Here is a 15,338-nt window from a genome sequence, read left to right as displayed (position 1 = left end):
TCTCTCAAGGTAAACTTGCAGACTGAGTCAGTAGTGAGGAAGGCAAATGCAATGATAGTATGTATTGTGTGAGGACTTGAATATAAAAGCAAGGATATACTTCTGAGGCTTTATAAAGCTCTGGTCAGACCACATTTAGACTCCTGTGCACAGTTTTGGGCCCCATATCTCAGGAAGGATGTACTGGCCCTGGAGTGTGTTCAGCGGAGGCTCACAAGCATAGTCCCAGGAATAAAAAACTTAATATATGAGGAACCTTTGAGGACTCTGGGTCTATATTCAATGGAGTTTAGAAGGATGAGGGGGGATCTAACTGAAACATACAGAATATTGAATGGCCTATGAAAGGTAAGAAGCTAGAATAATTCAAAAGGAACAAATGGAAATCAGGACAGCTTAAAATGTAGTTTAGCAATAAAAAAAGAATGGAAGACTACAATTCAAAATGACTAGACCAGGGATTCCAAATCATCGGTCACAACCCCAGTGGGGTCCATTGGATGAGACTTATGGGTCACCTTCAGTGTTATAATATAAGCCATGTTGGAGATACTTTGTTTTGAAAAACCAGAAGTGGCTCCATGGTTCTATGAAATGGAAGCACAATGCTCAATTTGGTGGTAGGGGAAGAGTGTGAACAAGTTTCATACTGGTTCCCCTAATCTTTTTATTTATTTACTCACTGAAGGGATATGGCTGCTACTGGCTGGCCTGCATTTATTTCCCATCTCTAACTGCCCCGAGAAGATGGTGGGAGGTTGCCTTCATGAACAGCTGCAGTCCATATGCTGTAGGTAGTCCCACACTGCTGTCAGGGAAGGATTTCCAGGATTTTGACAGAGTGACACGTTTTCAATTAAGGATGGTGAGTGGTTTGAAGGGGAGTATGCAGCTGGTGATATTCCCATGTATCTGCTGCCCTTCTCCTTCCAGATGGAAGTGGTGGAGGATTTGGTGCTGCCTAAGGAGCTTTGCTGAATTTCTGCAGTGCTTCTTTTAGAAAGTACACACTGCTGCTACTGAGCATCAATAGTGGAGGGAGTGGACGCTCGTAGTTATGTAATCAAACAGGTTTCTCTGTCCTTAATAAAGTCAAGCTTCTTGAATGTTATTGGAGCTGCACTCTTCCAGCTAAGTTGGAAGTATTCCGTCAAACTCCTGACTTGTGCCTTGTAGATGGTGGCCAGACTTTGGGGAGTCAGGAGTTGAGTTACTCATTACAATATTTCTAGCGTCTCACCTGCTCTTGTAGCCACAGTGTTTTGTGACTAGCTCAGTTCAGTTTCTGATCAATGGTAAGCCCAAGGATTTTGATAGTGCATGATTCAGTGATGGTGATACAAATGAATGTCAAGGAATGATAGTTAATTCTCTCTTGTTGGAGATGGTCAATGCCTTGTGCAAAACTTACATAACTTCCCACTTTTCAGCCCTGTACTGGATACCGTCCCAATCTTACTGCATTTAGGAATGAACTACTTCTGAGGGATATCCAAGGAGTTATGCATGTTGATGAATAATGGTGAACATCTCCATTTCTGATCTTTTGATGGAGCAAAGGTCATTGATGAAGCAGCTGAAGACATTACCCCGAGGAGCTCTTGCAGAGATGTCCTACAGCTGGATTAATGCACCTCAAAACTATCTTCCTTTATGCCAGGTATCACTCTAATCAATGGAGAGTTTTACCCCTAATTCCCAACTACTCCAGCTTTGACAGAATTTCTGATGCCACACTTGGTCAAATGCAGCCTTGATATGAAGGGCAGTCAGTCATTCACAGGCACGTCACCTCGGGAACTGAGCTCTTTTGTCAATTATGGGATTATGAGATTAGCAGCTGAGTGATCTTGGTGGAATCTAAATGGAACAGTCAACATTCTTTTGCTAAGTGAATGCAACGTGATAGCGCTGTTAATGGCTTCTTCCATCACTTTATTGATGATTAAAAGACGACTGATGGGGCAAGTAATTGTCTGGGTTGGACTAATCTGCTTTGTGTGCGCCTGAGCAAATTTCCACATGGTTAGGTAGATGTCACTTTGCAGCTGCACTGGAGCAGCATGGTTAAGGACACAAGTAGTTCTGAAGCACAAACCTTCAGTACTATTGCCAGAAAATCGTCAGGGCCCATTGCCTTTGTCGTGTCCAGTGCTTTCAACCGCTTCTTGATATCACATGGAGTAAATCAAAGTGCCTGAAGTCTGGCACCTGTGATGCTGGAGATCTCCAGGAAAGGCAGGGATAGATCATCCACTCGGCACTTCTGGCTCAAAACTGTTGCAAATGCTTCAACCATACCTTATGCATTAATCTGCTCGGCTTTCCCATTATATAAGATGGGGATGTGTACAATCTCCTCGACCAGCGAGTTATTTAATTGTCCACTACATTTCACAACTAGTTGTGACACCATTGCAAAGTTTAGATCTGATCTGCTGGTTTATAATTACTTTACTTTTTCACTTGCTGTTTATGCTGTTCGGCATGCTTCACTGGAAACTAAAAACCCCATTTTTAGATATACCTGCTGCTGCTCCTGACATGCTCTCCTGCACTCTTCATTAAACCAGGGCTAATGCCCTGATCACATAGTATTGGTGGAGTGGGGAATATGCCGGGACATGAGATTGCAGATTGTACAATTCAGCTGATGGCTACAGCTCCACAGCCTTGAGTTGCTAGATCTGTTCTATCCCATTTAGCACAATATCAATGCTACTCAACACAATATCAATGCTACTTAACACAATAACGTGGTAATCTTAATACCTGAGATTAGGAGCAGAATTAAGGCTGAGTCTGCTCTGCAATTCAATCTGGCTGATATGTTCCTTGACCCCATCGTCCTGCCTTCGCCCAATAACCCTTGAGCCCTTTACCAATCAAGAACCTATTTATCTGTCTGAAATACACAATGTCTTGGCCTCCAAAGCTCTCTGCAGCAATGGGTCCCACAGATTAACCACACTCTGGCTGAAAATAATCTTCCTCATCCCAGTTCTAAAGGGCTGTCCCTTCACTTGGAAACTGCGTCCTCAGCTCTTGTTTCCACTCGTAGGAGAAACGATCTTCAAGTCCACCTATCCAAGACTCTCAGTATTCTCTAAGTTTCAATCAGATCCCCTCTCATCCTTCTAAACTCCACTGAGTACAGATCCAGAGTCCTCAACCATTCCGTTATATAAAAAGTTCTATAACCCTGGGATCATTCTTGTAAACCTCCTCTAGACTCCCTCCAAGGCCAGCAAATTCCTAAATATGGGGCTCAAAACTGCTCACAGTATTCCAAATGTGATCCAACCAGGTCTTATACAGCTTCAGTGGCACATCTCTGCTCTTGATTTCTAGCCCTCTTGAAATGAATGCCAAATTCATTTTTTAACTGACAACTGAACCTGCATGTTAAAGCCTGAACTAAAACTCCCAAAGTTCCTTTGTGCTACAAATTTCTGAAGCATTAATCCATTCAGAAAATAGTCTACATCTCTTTCTTCCCGCTAAAATGCATAAGATCACATTCACAGACTATATTCCATCTGTCACTTCTTTGCCACTTTCCTAGCCTGTCCAAGTCTTTCTGCAGCCTCTGCTTCCTCAATACTACCTGTCCCTCCTTTTAGAATCATAGAATAGAATTTCAGAATCCCTAGTGTGGAAGCAGGCCATTTGACCAATAAAGTGCACACTGACCCTCCAAAGAGCATCCCACCCAGACCCGCTCCCCTATTCTATCCCCGTAACCCTGAATTTACCATATCTAATCCACTTGGCATGCACATCTTTGGACCATGGCAGGAAACCAGAGCACCCGAAGGAAACCCACACAGACACGTTTAGAAAGTGCAAACTCCATTCAGACAGACGCCCAAAGGTGGAATTAAACCCGGATCCCTGACGCTGTAGGGCAGCAATGCTAACTACTATGCTACCCCAAATAAACTTATCTTTTGTCATCTGCAAACCTAGCAGCAAAACCCTCAGTTCCTTCCTTCAGATCATCAATGTATATCATAAATAGTTGTGGTCCCAATACTGACCCTTGGAGAAATCCACTAGTCATCAGCTGCCAACCTGAAAAATATCCTCTATCCCTACTCTCTGCATTCTGCCAGTCAGCCAATCCTTTATCCAGGCCCGTACTCTGCCCCTAACACCATGGGCTCTGATCTTATTTAGCAGCCTATGTGGCACCTCGTCAAAAGGTATTCTGGAAATCCAAACAGACCAGCAGGTAGTTTCATTACCCATATCTGATTGGATGCCATATGTACACAGTCAATATTAAGAACTCCTAAGGTCACTAAGCCATTTCAGAGGATATTTAAGAGTCAACCACATTGATGTTAATCTGAAGTAACATGGAGGCCAGGTACAGACAGCAGTTTCCCTCCCTAAAGGGCAGTGAACCAGGTAGATTTTTGCAACTATCAACAATGAGTTCATGGTCATCATTACAGTCTTGATTCCAGATCAAATTCAAATTCCACCATCTGTCATGATGGGATTCAAACCCCAGAATATTACCTCTGTGTGAATTACAACTCCAGTGAATAAAACCACTATATCATCAACTCTGTCTTGAGCACACCTGTTTGCATCAAGTCTCAACATTAATCAAGTCTAGATGTCGACTGGAGCTTAGAGGTGCATAATAAACCACAGTCAGACTTTAAGAGACTGCGCTACTACATGCCTGCTCCATGGCTCATTAGGCCCAGCAAGCAGCACAAGAATAGTTACACAGATCTTTAAAAGTACGACTTCCTATTATAAAGAGCACAAACTTTAATTAAATACTGAAAGTTACTATCATGTTGTTGCATTTTATTTTGGTGCCATAATTCTCTTGCTAAAGAACGGACAGCCACTAAATCCCCATCTCTCTCTACAACTTTTAAACCCCAAAAATCATCTTCTGGATTCGCACGAAGATTGAAGGATAAAAATGGGATCCCACTGAGAAAAATCCATGAAGTACTGGGTTAGGCAGCTTGCATGTTTTTTCATAAAAATATTGGCCAATGCAGGTACATGTCACAACCTCAGTAAACAGCAAGAACAAATATTCCTTAGCATTTCAAAATCCTAAAATAATGCAATTTCATATTGCCCCCATTTTCAGCTGCTCCACTGAATACAACCTACTAAATATGGAAAACCAGAGGTCAAACATCTCCTTCACTGCCAATGGATCCATTTACAGGAAAGTGAGGTATTGCCTTTGTGAAAAATTGATACTGCTTTCATGTACCTTTACACTACTTTGCCTCAGTTGCAATAAACAATTCTATCTTCTGACCTAAAGGAGTAATGTCTCTCCTAATGTCTCTCCACTACTCCTAAAGTAGCCACTAGGAATTAGTAGCAGCACAAAAGGACCTACCCCTTTCTGCCTCTAAGAAAGTATAACTTTTTGAATTGGGTCTAACAACGTGTTTTAGGGCAAAAGTCACTAGGCACGACATATCACAACCAAGCAGCAGCATTGTTAAAGTGCAGACTATTTTAACACAATACTCCTATTTACATCTTCCTATTTCACCAATCACACCCTTCCTCCCAAATGAAAGGATCTACTCAAGTGATAATTGATATTAAGTATTTAATTGAAACTGAACAAAATCATAGAGTCCTGATCAAACATTAAGCAACTGAACTAACAAAAACAAGTATCAGCTACTCTCTTGTCTTCAGAGCAGCTGGTACTGGCATGGGAACAGTTCAGTTACACATACATGCACATCCATTATTTTGTTCAGATCCTGCACCGCAGAGGACTACAAAGATCAAAACAAACAGATTACATACGCACATGCTGAGAAAACACTGTTCAAACAAGTGGCTCACTGTAAACATTTTCTGCTGAACTAAATAGAGACCCCTTGATAGTAATTCTAATTTCACTAAACAGCTCAGAATGTTAGAGTAATTCATTAAATAGATAATACTTGATTAAAAAAAAGTCATAATAGTGTAAAGAATTAGCTAATTCTCCAAGGCATTGTTCACCAGAAAGAAGTGCAATGGGACAGCATAAACCAAGATATAAACAATTCATGCCAGCAGGAAGATTGTTTGGACAACACTAAAATGACTCAGGATTAGTATGATAATTTAAAAAATTAGGAGAGATAATGACAGAAGTATTAGAAAAAATTTAAGATGCAAGTAGACAAGCTTGGGTAAAATTGAATGGGTAACACCTCGAGTAACCTATTTTAAGAATACTTGAATTTGAATGCATTAAATCAGCCTGCTTTATATTAAGAAGGGCAAGTGTAAAATAATGTGACGCCTGGCTCCTTCCCCAACCATAAAATGAATTATGTAATTATTTAAGCCAAATTTGAAAAAGCTGAAGTGCGTTGCGAACCCACTCAAAGAGACAAGACTGCAATAACTGCTGAGCTCAAGCAACAGCAAAGTACATCAATTTTAAAAAAACTCTTCCAAGTCTGTATAATTAGTTTAAAAATATTTACTCTGGAAAAAAATAACCCACAGCATTTTTTGAAATTTTCAGAAGATGTTGCAAACAGTATGATTATAATATTACAGTTTGAAAGATTAGGTTAATAAAAGAAACAGTCTATATAACTACATAATGTTTTTATAAGATTTATACAGGCTTTGAAGAAAACTATGTATGCAAACTTCAAGCTTTGCCCAATAAAATAAAGCAATACATTTCCTTTACATCCTACTACACAGAAGACCATGTTATTAATTTTTGTTAGTTTCTTCCAAGAAGTTCATGGTGATCTGGGCAGGGGTGGGGGTGGGGGGAGAGAGAAGGAGGGGGGAGAAATTATTTCTAAGTTTTTCATGGTACTACATACTCTGGTTGAGGGATGGTGAGGTTTTATATCCATCAATCACTACCAATTCTGTTTTGCACCACTAGAAGGGAACATAAGAGTAAATGGGAGGAGATGGCCCTTCAAACTATGCCTTGCTATAATGGGTGAGTCAAGAAGTATTTTTATGAAGGCAACTTGGACTAATTTGAAAGACACACGTGTTAAAATATACCATCTCTTCTACAATTATTTACTGTACTATTCAATATTTAAGAAGTACACTCACTTGCACAGATATTGCATTCTTGATGTGTTTTGGTAAGAAATGAATCATCTCTAGGTAGCAGCGTAATAGCCCAAGTGTCCAAACATTTGAAGATGACGATCTTTCGTCCTCTACATTGTAAGTAAAAGGATCCACAATGTACACAACGATGGATGGTGGGTAAATGATGGCATGAGACTCCCCCTCCGTTGGGACCCCAATTTTATCCCTTTCCATGGTGCTACAATACAAATAAAGTACAAAAATTAAATAGGACAACAAAGATTACATATACAGAATAACCTTGATTATCCGAACAAGATGGGCGGGGAGTATTTTGTTCAGATAATGGTGTTCGATTAACGGATAATGTTTTTACAGGACCTTGAGATCTTGTTCAGATAATCCAAAATTCGGATAATTGACGTCCTGATAACCGAGGTTGTTCTATAATTATCTGTTACTTCAGCAATAATACAAAACAAGACTTTGCAAAATTAAAATGTATAGTATTAGCCCATGTCTTTCTCTTATAGGATCTGAAGAAAATCTAGCTCATAATGAAAGGATGAGTCTTCTGAAGACAGCAGACTGAAAAAAATCCTCAGACAAATAATTTCGGCAGTCTCAATCCAGCTAATTGTGGGCATATGCTTAGAACACAAACTTTCCAAGATGACACTGCAAAGAAACTTAATATTTTAAGATTGGTTTGTTTTGGACAGGTATTCTAATTTAGGTGAAATGAAGAAATGATGTGACCTGTTTGATGATCTGTCTAACAATAGGCCTGTATGATGTGGTTATCAAAGATTAAAAAGGTAGGCTTGGAGTGATCACTGGAAGGAAATTGCAAGAGATTCACAGTTTAAGGCAACAGAAGCAGTATTTGGTTTACAATGGCTAGATTGTTAAGTCTCCAAAACCCCAGGAAGGTGTTGAGAATGTTAGGCTCTCTATCTGGATCCAAGGCCCTTGTGATTCACATTGTCATTGATATAGACTTAAAGTCCAAGATTTCCTGAAACTTTCTCACTAGTAAGACTGTCAGGATCCAGGAGGGAGAGGGGGAGAGGAAGGGGGAACCTAGAACCAAAATATGTCTATAATTCACCCCACAGGAATGCAGGTCAGAGGTCATGTTTGGATTGAAAAGAGCAAATTCATAAGGATTTAAAAAGATGGTGGTTTATTCCCCTCGTGTGAGCTAGGGAATTAAACGCCATGGATAACCCTCGCCACAAAAGACAGTTTAGGAATTAATACTTACCAGGTTGAGACAACATCACTACTAGGGCAGTATCACAAGTACATCTTCTGATCTATTGCTATCTGGCAGATCATCTTGCAAACCAATAATCTGAGCATTAAGTTTAGCTATTTACTTGATACATCACTTTGTAAAAGGTCAATGCTCAAGTAGCTCTTTTGTGCTTTGGTCCAAACACAAATATAACTGCTTTTGAACTGATCGAGCCAGAAAGTTTGTTACTTTCTTTTATTTATTTTCCTAAATCTGTGATAGATTGCAATACTTTGAATTCTGAGAGATCTACATTAGATGTAACATTCACATGAAAACAAATACAGAATCAATGAAATGCCTTTTAATATTTGTTGCATTACTACTGCATTTCATTTCACAGTATCACTGTTATAGTTGCAAATACCACAAGGCCCAAAAGAAATGGCTCTCATCCAATGTGAAGCCTGCAACCAGTTACACTTTAGGAAAGAAGCAAAGATCCATGAAAGAGTTCAGCAGACATTTGGTTCCAGGGATGACAAATTTTGGTCACAAAAATAGGTTGGAAAAGCTGGATTGCTCTCCTTGGAGCAAAGGAGATTGAGGAGTGATTGCATAGCAGCATATAAGACTACAAGTTTAGAAAGGTAATCAAGGAAAAACTGTTCCCTTTAGCTGATAATACAAGAACCAGAATACAGGTTTAAGATTTAGCGCAAATACTGCAGTGGGACGAGGACCTGGAACCTTCTGCCCACAAAGACAGTTGGAACAGAAGCAAATGATTTCAAAAGGAAATTGGATTGGATCACATCCAAAAAAGATATTGCATTGGAAATCAAGTCCCACTACTCCAGAGATGTGAAACATTTTACCAAATTATGCAAAATTTGCCAATTTTCTTGTCTTTTAGTCCTAGATTAACAAAGGACAGGTCGGGTTTCTATACTTAACAAGAATTACTATTTAATGCACATAAATAGTTCCTAGCTACAGGTAAATTATGAACAGTCAATATGTAACTTGACTAGGGAAAGCTCTGAACCCGTTATGATACACATACATACACACAAACGTATAAGCACTAACAGACAAAAGAGCATGGTGTTTTGGATGATGGAAAAAGCTGAGAAAGCAGTTCAATAGTCTATGTCATAGGTTTGTTCAGATGATACTTCTTGTTTGCCAGATTTGCTCAGATGATTGCACAATGTTCAGCATAATTTTGCATCTCCTCAGATGCCTATGTCCAAATGCAGCAGGACCTAGACAATATTCAGCCTTGGGATGAAAAGTGGGTAACTAATGTATCACCATACAAATGCCAGGCCATGACCATATCCAACAAGAGAGAATCTAACCACTGTCCCCGACATTCAATTGCATCACCATCACTAAAATCACTATCAACTGACTTGGGCTTATTACTGACCAGATACTGAACTAGACTAACTATATAAATAGAATAGCAGATCAGAAGCTACAATTGCTTCAGTAACTCACTTTCTGATCCCTGAAAATCTTAGCACCATCCACAGGGCACAAGTCAAATGGAATACTCCCACTTATCTGGTTGAGCACGTCTTCAGCAATGTTCAGGAAGTCTGATATCATTCAGGACAATCAGCCTGCATGACTGGCACCACATCCACTCCATCCACCACCAATATTCAATAGCAGCAGTGTGCATCATCTACAAGAGGCACTGCAGAAATTCACAAAGGCTTCTAAGATATTTTCCAGACCCACGACCATTACCATCTAGAAGGACAAGGGCAGCAAGTACATGGAAACACCACAACCTGCAAGCTCCCCTCCAAGCCACTCAATATCCAGACTTGGAAACATGTCACCTTTCCTTCAGTGTCACTGGATCAAAATCCTGAAACTCCCTCAATAAAGGCAATGTGCATCTACCTGCAGCACACGACTACAATGATTGAAGGTGGCAGTTCATCCCTACTTTCTTAAGAACAACTAGTGATGGACAATAAACGCAAGCAAAACCCATAATCCATTAACATTTTTTTTTAAGAAAAGCATTGCTCGTTGATCTTCTCCAGATGTTTTCACCTCAAAACAGCAGGCACAAAGAGCGAATGGTTCACAAATTATAAAATTTCTGACTTACTGGTTAAGAGTCACAGCTTACAACAACTAGCAAGGGAAAATAATTTGGTTTTCATGAGGCATTAAAGTGTTTTTCTGCTGTAGCGATAAAGGATACTAACTCCCCTTCCATAAGCCTGAAGGCTTCTTGTTATATCATTCACATCCACAAGCTACCCAATTACATTTGTCGACAGGCAGGAGGCGCTCATCAACAACTCCACAGACCAGTTACTTGCTGCCAGCCAAATCTCATTCTGCACAGACTCCCTGAGGCCAGTCATTCTCTAGTAATCTATCTTCACTGATTCAATAGGCAACACTGTAAACAGTCACAATAAGTGCTAGAAGGTTGCTTTTAAAGTGTGCAGCAATCCCTTCCACATTCCTTGGTTTCTCAATTCAGTCCACTGTCAAAAATGCAAAGAAATGTTTTAAAAATACTTTCTTAAACCTGCAGGGCTACATGGATTCTAAAGGAATGGGACTGTCGAGGTTGTTCCTCAGAAAGCCAAAATGGACCCGATAGGCAAAATGGTCTCATTTTGTACATAATTAATTTTACAACAAATTCAAGCGGGACAACATTTGAAGTGTTCAATATTGTTTTGGGCACCATACCTTAGAAATGGTATACAAGCACTGAGTGGAGTGCAACACAGCTTAACTAGAAAATTGCCCAAGCTCCAAAGATTAAGTATAGATATCATAAACTAGGCTTGCATCATCTAGCGCATACAAGGTTAATGAGTGGGTTTATTCAAGTTTTTATAGCTATAAAAGAACTAATAAGGAAAATGCAGAGCAGATTTTGTTTTAACTGTGAATGAGTTTAGTGCATGGATGTAACAAAATCCATGCCAGGACTCACTACTAAGAATGAAGTTTGTGTAATAAGTTTTTCCTATCTCAATAGATAATTTTAAATCTGAAATTAACAGGTTAGTGCTGGCTAAGAGATAGGAGGATAGATGGGTAGTAGGTTAAAGGTCAGCCATCACCTGACTGAATGGAACAGCAGACTCGAGGGGCCTCCTCTTATTAACTTTACCTGATGTTCAGCCTGAAAATATAGCATTCGTGTGACAACATCTGCAATGCAGACTTTAAAAGCCTGCTGACCAGTAACCATTCTGTATATAGGAAATCATGCTCCTGACAATCTTTTTTGCATCCAGAAACAATGACCTCCAATGAAGTAAGTATGTTTTAACAATAGCACATGATTTTAGATGCTAACACTTGCACTTACATAGATCACAAAAAGTACATCAATCTCACCTCTCTGGAGGTTCCTGGTGTTGTTGTCCCATTCCACCAACTGTTGAATCACCAGAGATACCATTACTCTGCTGAGAGGCCGAACTTTGTGCAGTCACAGCACTGGAGGAATTATTCAAATGTGCAAATGGAGGAAAAGAGGAAGACGGTTTTACTGCAGCAGATACGCTGGTCAGGTTCACAGGTATTGAAGCCACATTCGAAGTAGTACTACTAGCTACAGTGCCAGTTATGGCAGTGTTTGCTAAAGTACCAGATGGTACAGGAGCACTGGTGGAAGATGCAGATGAACCTCCAGCAGGAACTTGTACAGGAGTTTGTAATGTACTGGATCGATTGCAAGAAGAAATGGGGTTAGGCTGCGAGAATAATGAATTGTCCAATGTTTGACCAGCAAGATATGGACCTGAAACAAGAGCAATTTTTATATTAGTATATTAATTTCAAATTTCTCAGGCATTAATCAAAGCCATCTGCTTCTCATTTAAAGCTAAAAAGAGTTGGTAACACAGCATATTCACAGACATAAAAGAAAGAGAGAAAAGAAATACATTTAAAAGACATTTGGACAGATACATGGAGAGCAAAGGTTTAGAGGGACATGGGCAAAATGCAGGCAAATGGGACTAGTTCAGTTTAGGAAATCTGGCGGACATGGACGAGTTAAGCCAAGAGGCCCATTTGTGTGCTGTATGACTCCAAAGATTAGTTTTTCAGGCCTAGACCTTTTGACAGTTGTGATCAAGATTCTCAACCTGAAAACGTTAATTTTTTTTTACAGAAACTGATAAAAGCATTGCACACCACCAGCAGTTTTTTGTTTCTATTTCCAGCATACATCTGACATTTTCACAACCCAAGACAGAGTAAGCAGATGCAAGCAAATGGGAGAGTGAAATCAAGCTTTCTAAATACTTCCTTTTGAACAACACTGCACGATGATGTGCAGCTACTGGCAACTGTGACCATTTTATTTACAATGAGGAAAATGCTTGGACAATCGACATTGTAAGTGCTAAATAGGACAGACTTTGCACCATTGTTAGATTCTCATTCCACAATTAAGTAAAACAGAATTGGCAAAACAAACAGAGCTCGTGATAAATTCAAAACTGTTGTGAAGTATTTATAAATAAATAAAATGATCAGCCATATCTGTGAAAATCCTGTAATTTTCAATACTTTGCTTTTACTCAGACAAAATTTAAACCTTAGCCAATACTGTGACCAAGAAATTTGTTCACTTTTGAATTATGCTGAGTGATGTTTCATTACCTTTACTGATGTCACAAGTCACTTACCCAGATCGTGTCTGCACACTTGAGCATAAAGTTTCAGTTTGGAAAATGCTTCATTGCTAGCATTCACACAGTGCTGAGAGAACCAGTCATTTACAGGCTGCTCTGCAATATTCAAGGCTGCTTTGGTCCCAACTTTCATGATCCCATCAGGAAGCAATTTTGAGATGGGCCTGTGCTGCCCAAGTCTGCAGGACTATATTTCAAACAACAATTTTTGTTCATTATCAACAATTCTGCATCAAGGTTGCACATCAAACGGTCATTATACCAGTTGGTAATATAAAATTGTTTATTTTTGAAGATATTAAATACACAGTCACATAAATCAAACATGATTTACCTCATAGACCGCACTGAGATCACGAAAGAAACTTCTTGCTGCATTTAAAAGTGCTTCATTTTCTGGACACACCACAACATAGCCGATATCTCTCTGCGATCCATATGGCTCCAGAAGAAGCTTCTCCCAGTATGGCAATGCAAATGGAGATAACACCACAAAATCACATTCATAACCCAACATAAATGTTGGGATTGGTAGTGGCTCTGGAGACTCATCTGTACCTGTGCAAGGAGGAAGATTATTATTCAAGGTCTACTTCTTCAAAATTATTCACTATCTCACTCTTTGTTTTGCTACAATGTATCGCCTCTGTGCAAATTGATTTTGGACAATTTGCACAATGTAGTTTCATTTTCTGACCAAAGAGTATGAGGTTATTGCAGCAGCTTGGCTTCGCTGAACACATGACTTTAGGTTTGAGTCCATCACCACGCCAAAGGGCCCATTTCCATGAGTAGAATCTAGGCGCAGAATTACAAAATACAAATAGGTTTTTTGCCTTAACAAACTGATGCTCTGACTCCTCAAGCAATACTACTAACATTATATGTCACATATAAAGGAAATTCAAAATACTTTTCCTTTCTGGCATGTGGACCTCAATAAACAGAGTCGGTAAGCCACCTTCTTAAGCTACGACTATTCATGAATGGGGCGGGGGGATGGGGAGGGAGTTGGGTACATAGACTGCGCTTATGAAAGAAGTTCAAGTATGTTAACCCATTGATAATAACAGAACAGTGATATAGTTCTAAATTAGGATGGCATGTGGCAGAAAGGGGAATTTGGAGGTATTGGCGCTCCAATGCATTTGCTGCCCTTGTCCTTCTAGGTGGTAGAAGTTTAGAAGGCACGATATAAAGTGCGCTGGTGAGCTGCTGACATGAATCTTGTAGATGGTGCACACTGCTGGTACTAGGCATCAATGGTGAAGGGAATGAATGTTGAAGGTAGCGACAGAGTGCCAATCAACATTATGATTTGCCCTATATAGCAGTAAGCTTCTGGTGCATTTTTGGAGCTGCACTCACCCAGGTAAATGAAGAACATTTCATCACTGACTTGTGCCTTATAGACAGGTTTTGGGAAGTGAGGTGATGAGTTACTTACTGCAAAATTCTTAGCATATGACCTGCCCTTGTAGCCACAATACTTATGAGTGGTCCATGTTCAGTTTCTTGTCATTGGTAACACCAAAGATATTAAAAGTAAAGTATTCAATGCTGATTTGATTATCTTTGAGGAGGTGGTCAGTACATGGCACTTACATGATAAACAATATTCATGCTACTCATCAGTCTTAGCCTGATTGTTGCCCAGAGCTTGTGGCACAGGAAAGCTGGCTGCTTCTGAGTCATGATGAAAGGTCCTGAACTTTGTGCAATCATCAGCATACATTCCCACTTCATGACAGGAGGTAATTGATGAAGCAGCTGAAAATGGTTGGGCCGAGGAACTCAAGGGGTCTCGTGGTGCAATGGTAGTGTTCCTACCTCTGAGCCAGGTGACCCTATCCTGGGGTCAAGTCAAGTCCCAGCTGCTCCAGAGAAGTGTCATAACATCCATGAACAAGCGGAATAGAAAATACCTTCCCCCGATGATGGTCTTATGGCATAATGGTACTGTTGCTAACTTTGAGTCAGGAAACAGATTCAAGTCCCACCTGCACCAGAAGTGTATAACAACATCTCTGAATAGGTCAATTAGAAAATATCTAGAAAGATCCTGAAAGGACTCTTGCAGCACAGTAATAGCATGCCAAACTGTACCCAGGTCCAAATCCCACCTGCTCTAGAGGTGTGTCACAACACTTATTAATAGATTGATGAAAAATATCTACTTTAAGGAATTCCTGTAGTAGTGTCCTGGAACTGAGATGCAACCACAACCATTTTCCTTTGGGCAAAGTATGATTTCAACAAGCAATAACAGTTATGCTTGGGAATCTTGTCACACAATAAAATGTTACCCTGATGTCAAAGGCAATCAC

General features: G+C 39.9%; 1 protein-coding gene across 2 annotated transcripts in view; it reads right to left on the bottom strand.

The window, feature by feature from the left end:
- Positions 1–15,338, bottom strand: part of med13a (mediator complex subunit 13a) — a 220,407-nt gene that overhangs the window by 32,206 nt on the left and 172,863 nt on the right. For both annotated transcript variants that reach the window (XM_072590029.1, XM_072590030.1), the window contains exons 19-22: positions 13,346–13,569; positions 13,006–13,198; positions 11,705–12,110; positions 7,090–7,309 (exon numbers count right to left, since the gene is read on the bottom strand). In XM_072590029.1, the coding sequence (XP_072446130.1) occupies positions 7,090–7,309; positions 11,705–12,110; positions 13,006–13,198; positions 13,346–13,569 (1,043 nt within the window). The remainder of the gene's footprint in view (positions 1–7,089; positions 7,310–11,704; positions 12,111–13,005; positions 13,199–13,345; positions 13,570–15,338) is intronic.

Source organism: Chiloscyllium punctatum, chromosome 19 (assembly GCF_047496795.1).
Source record: "Chiloscyllium punctatum isolate Juve2018m chromosome 19, sChiPun1.3, whole genome shotgun sequence".
Lineage (NCBI taxonomy): Eukaryota > Metazoa > Chordata > Chondrichthyes > Orectolobiformes > Hemiscylliidae > Chiloscyllium > Chiloscyllium punctatum.
The sequence above is the reverse complement of the archived record's forward strand: the minus strand, read 5'-3'. Positions and strand labels throughout refer to the sequence as shown.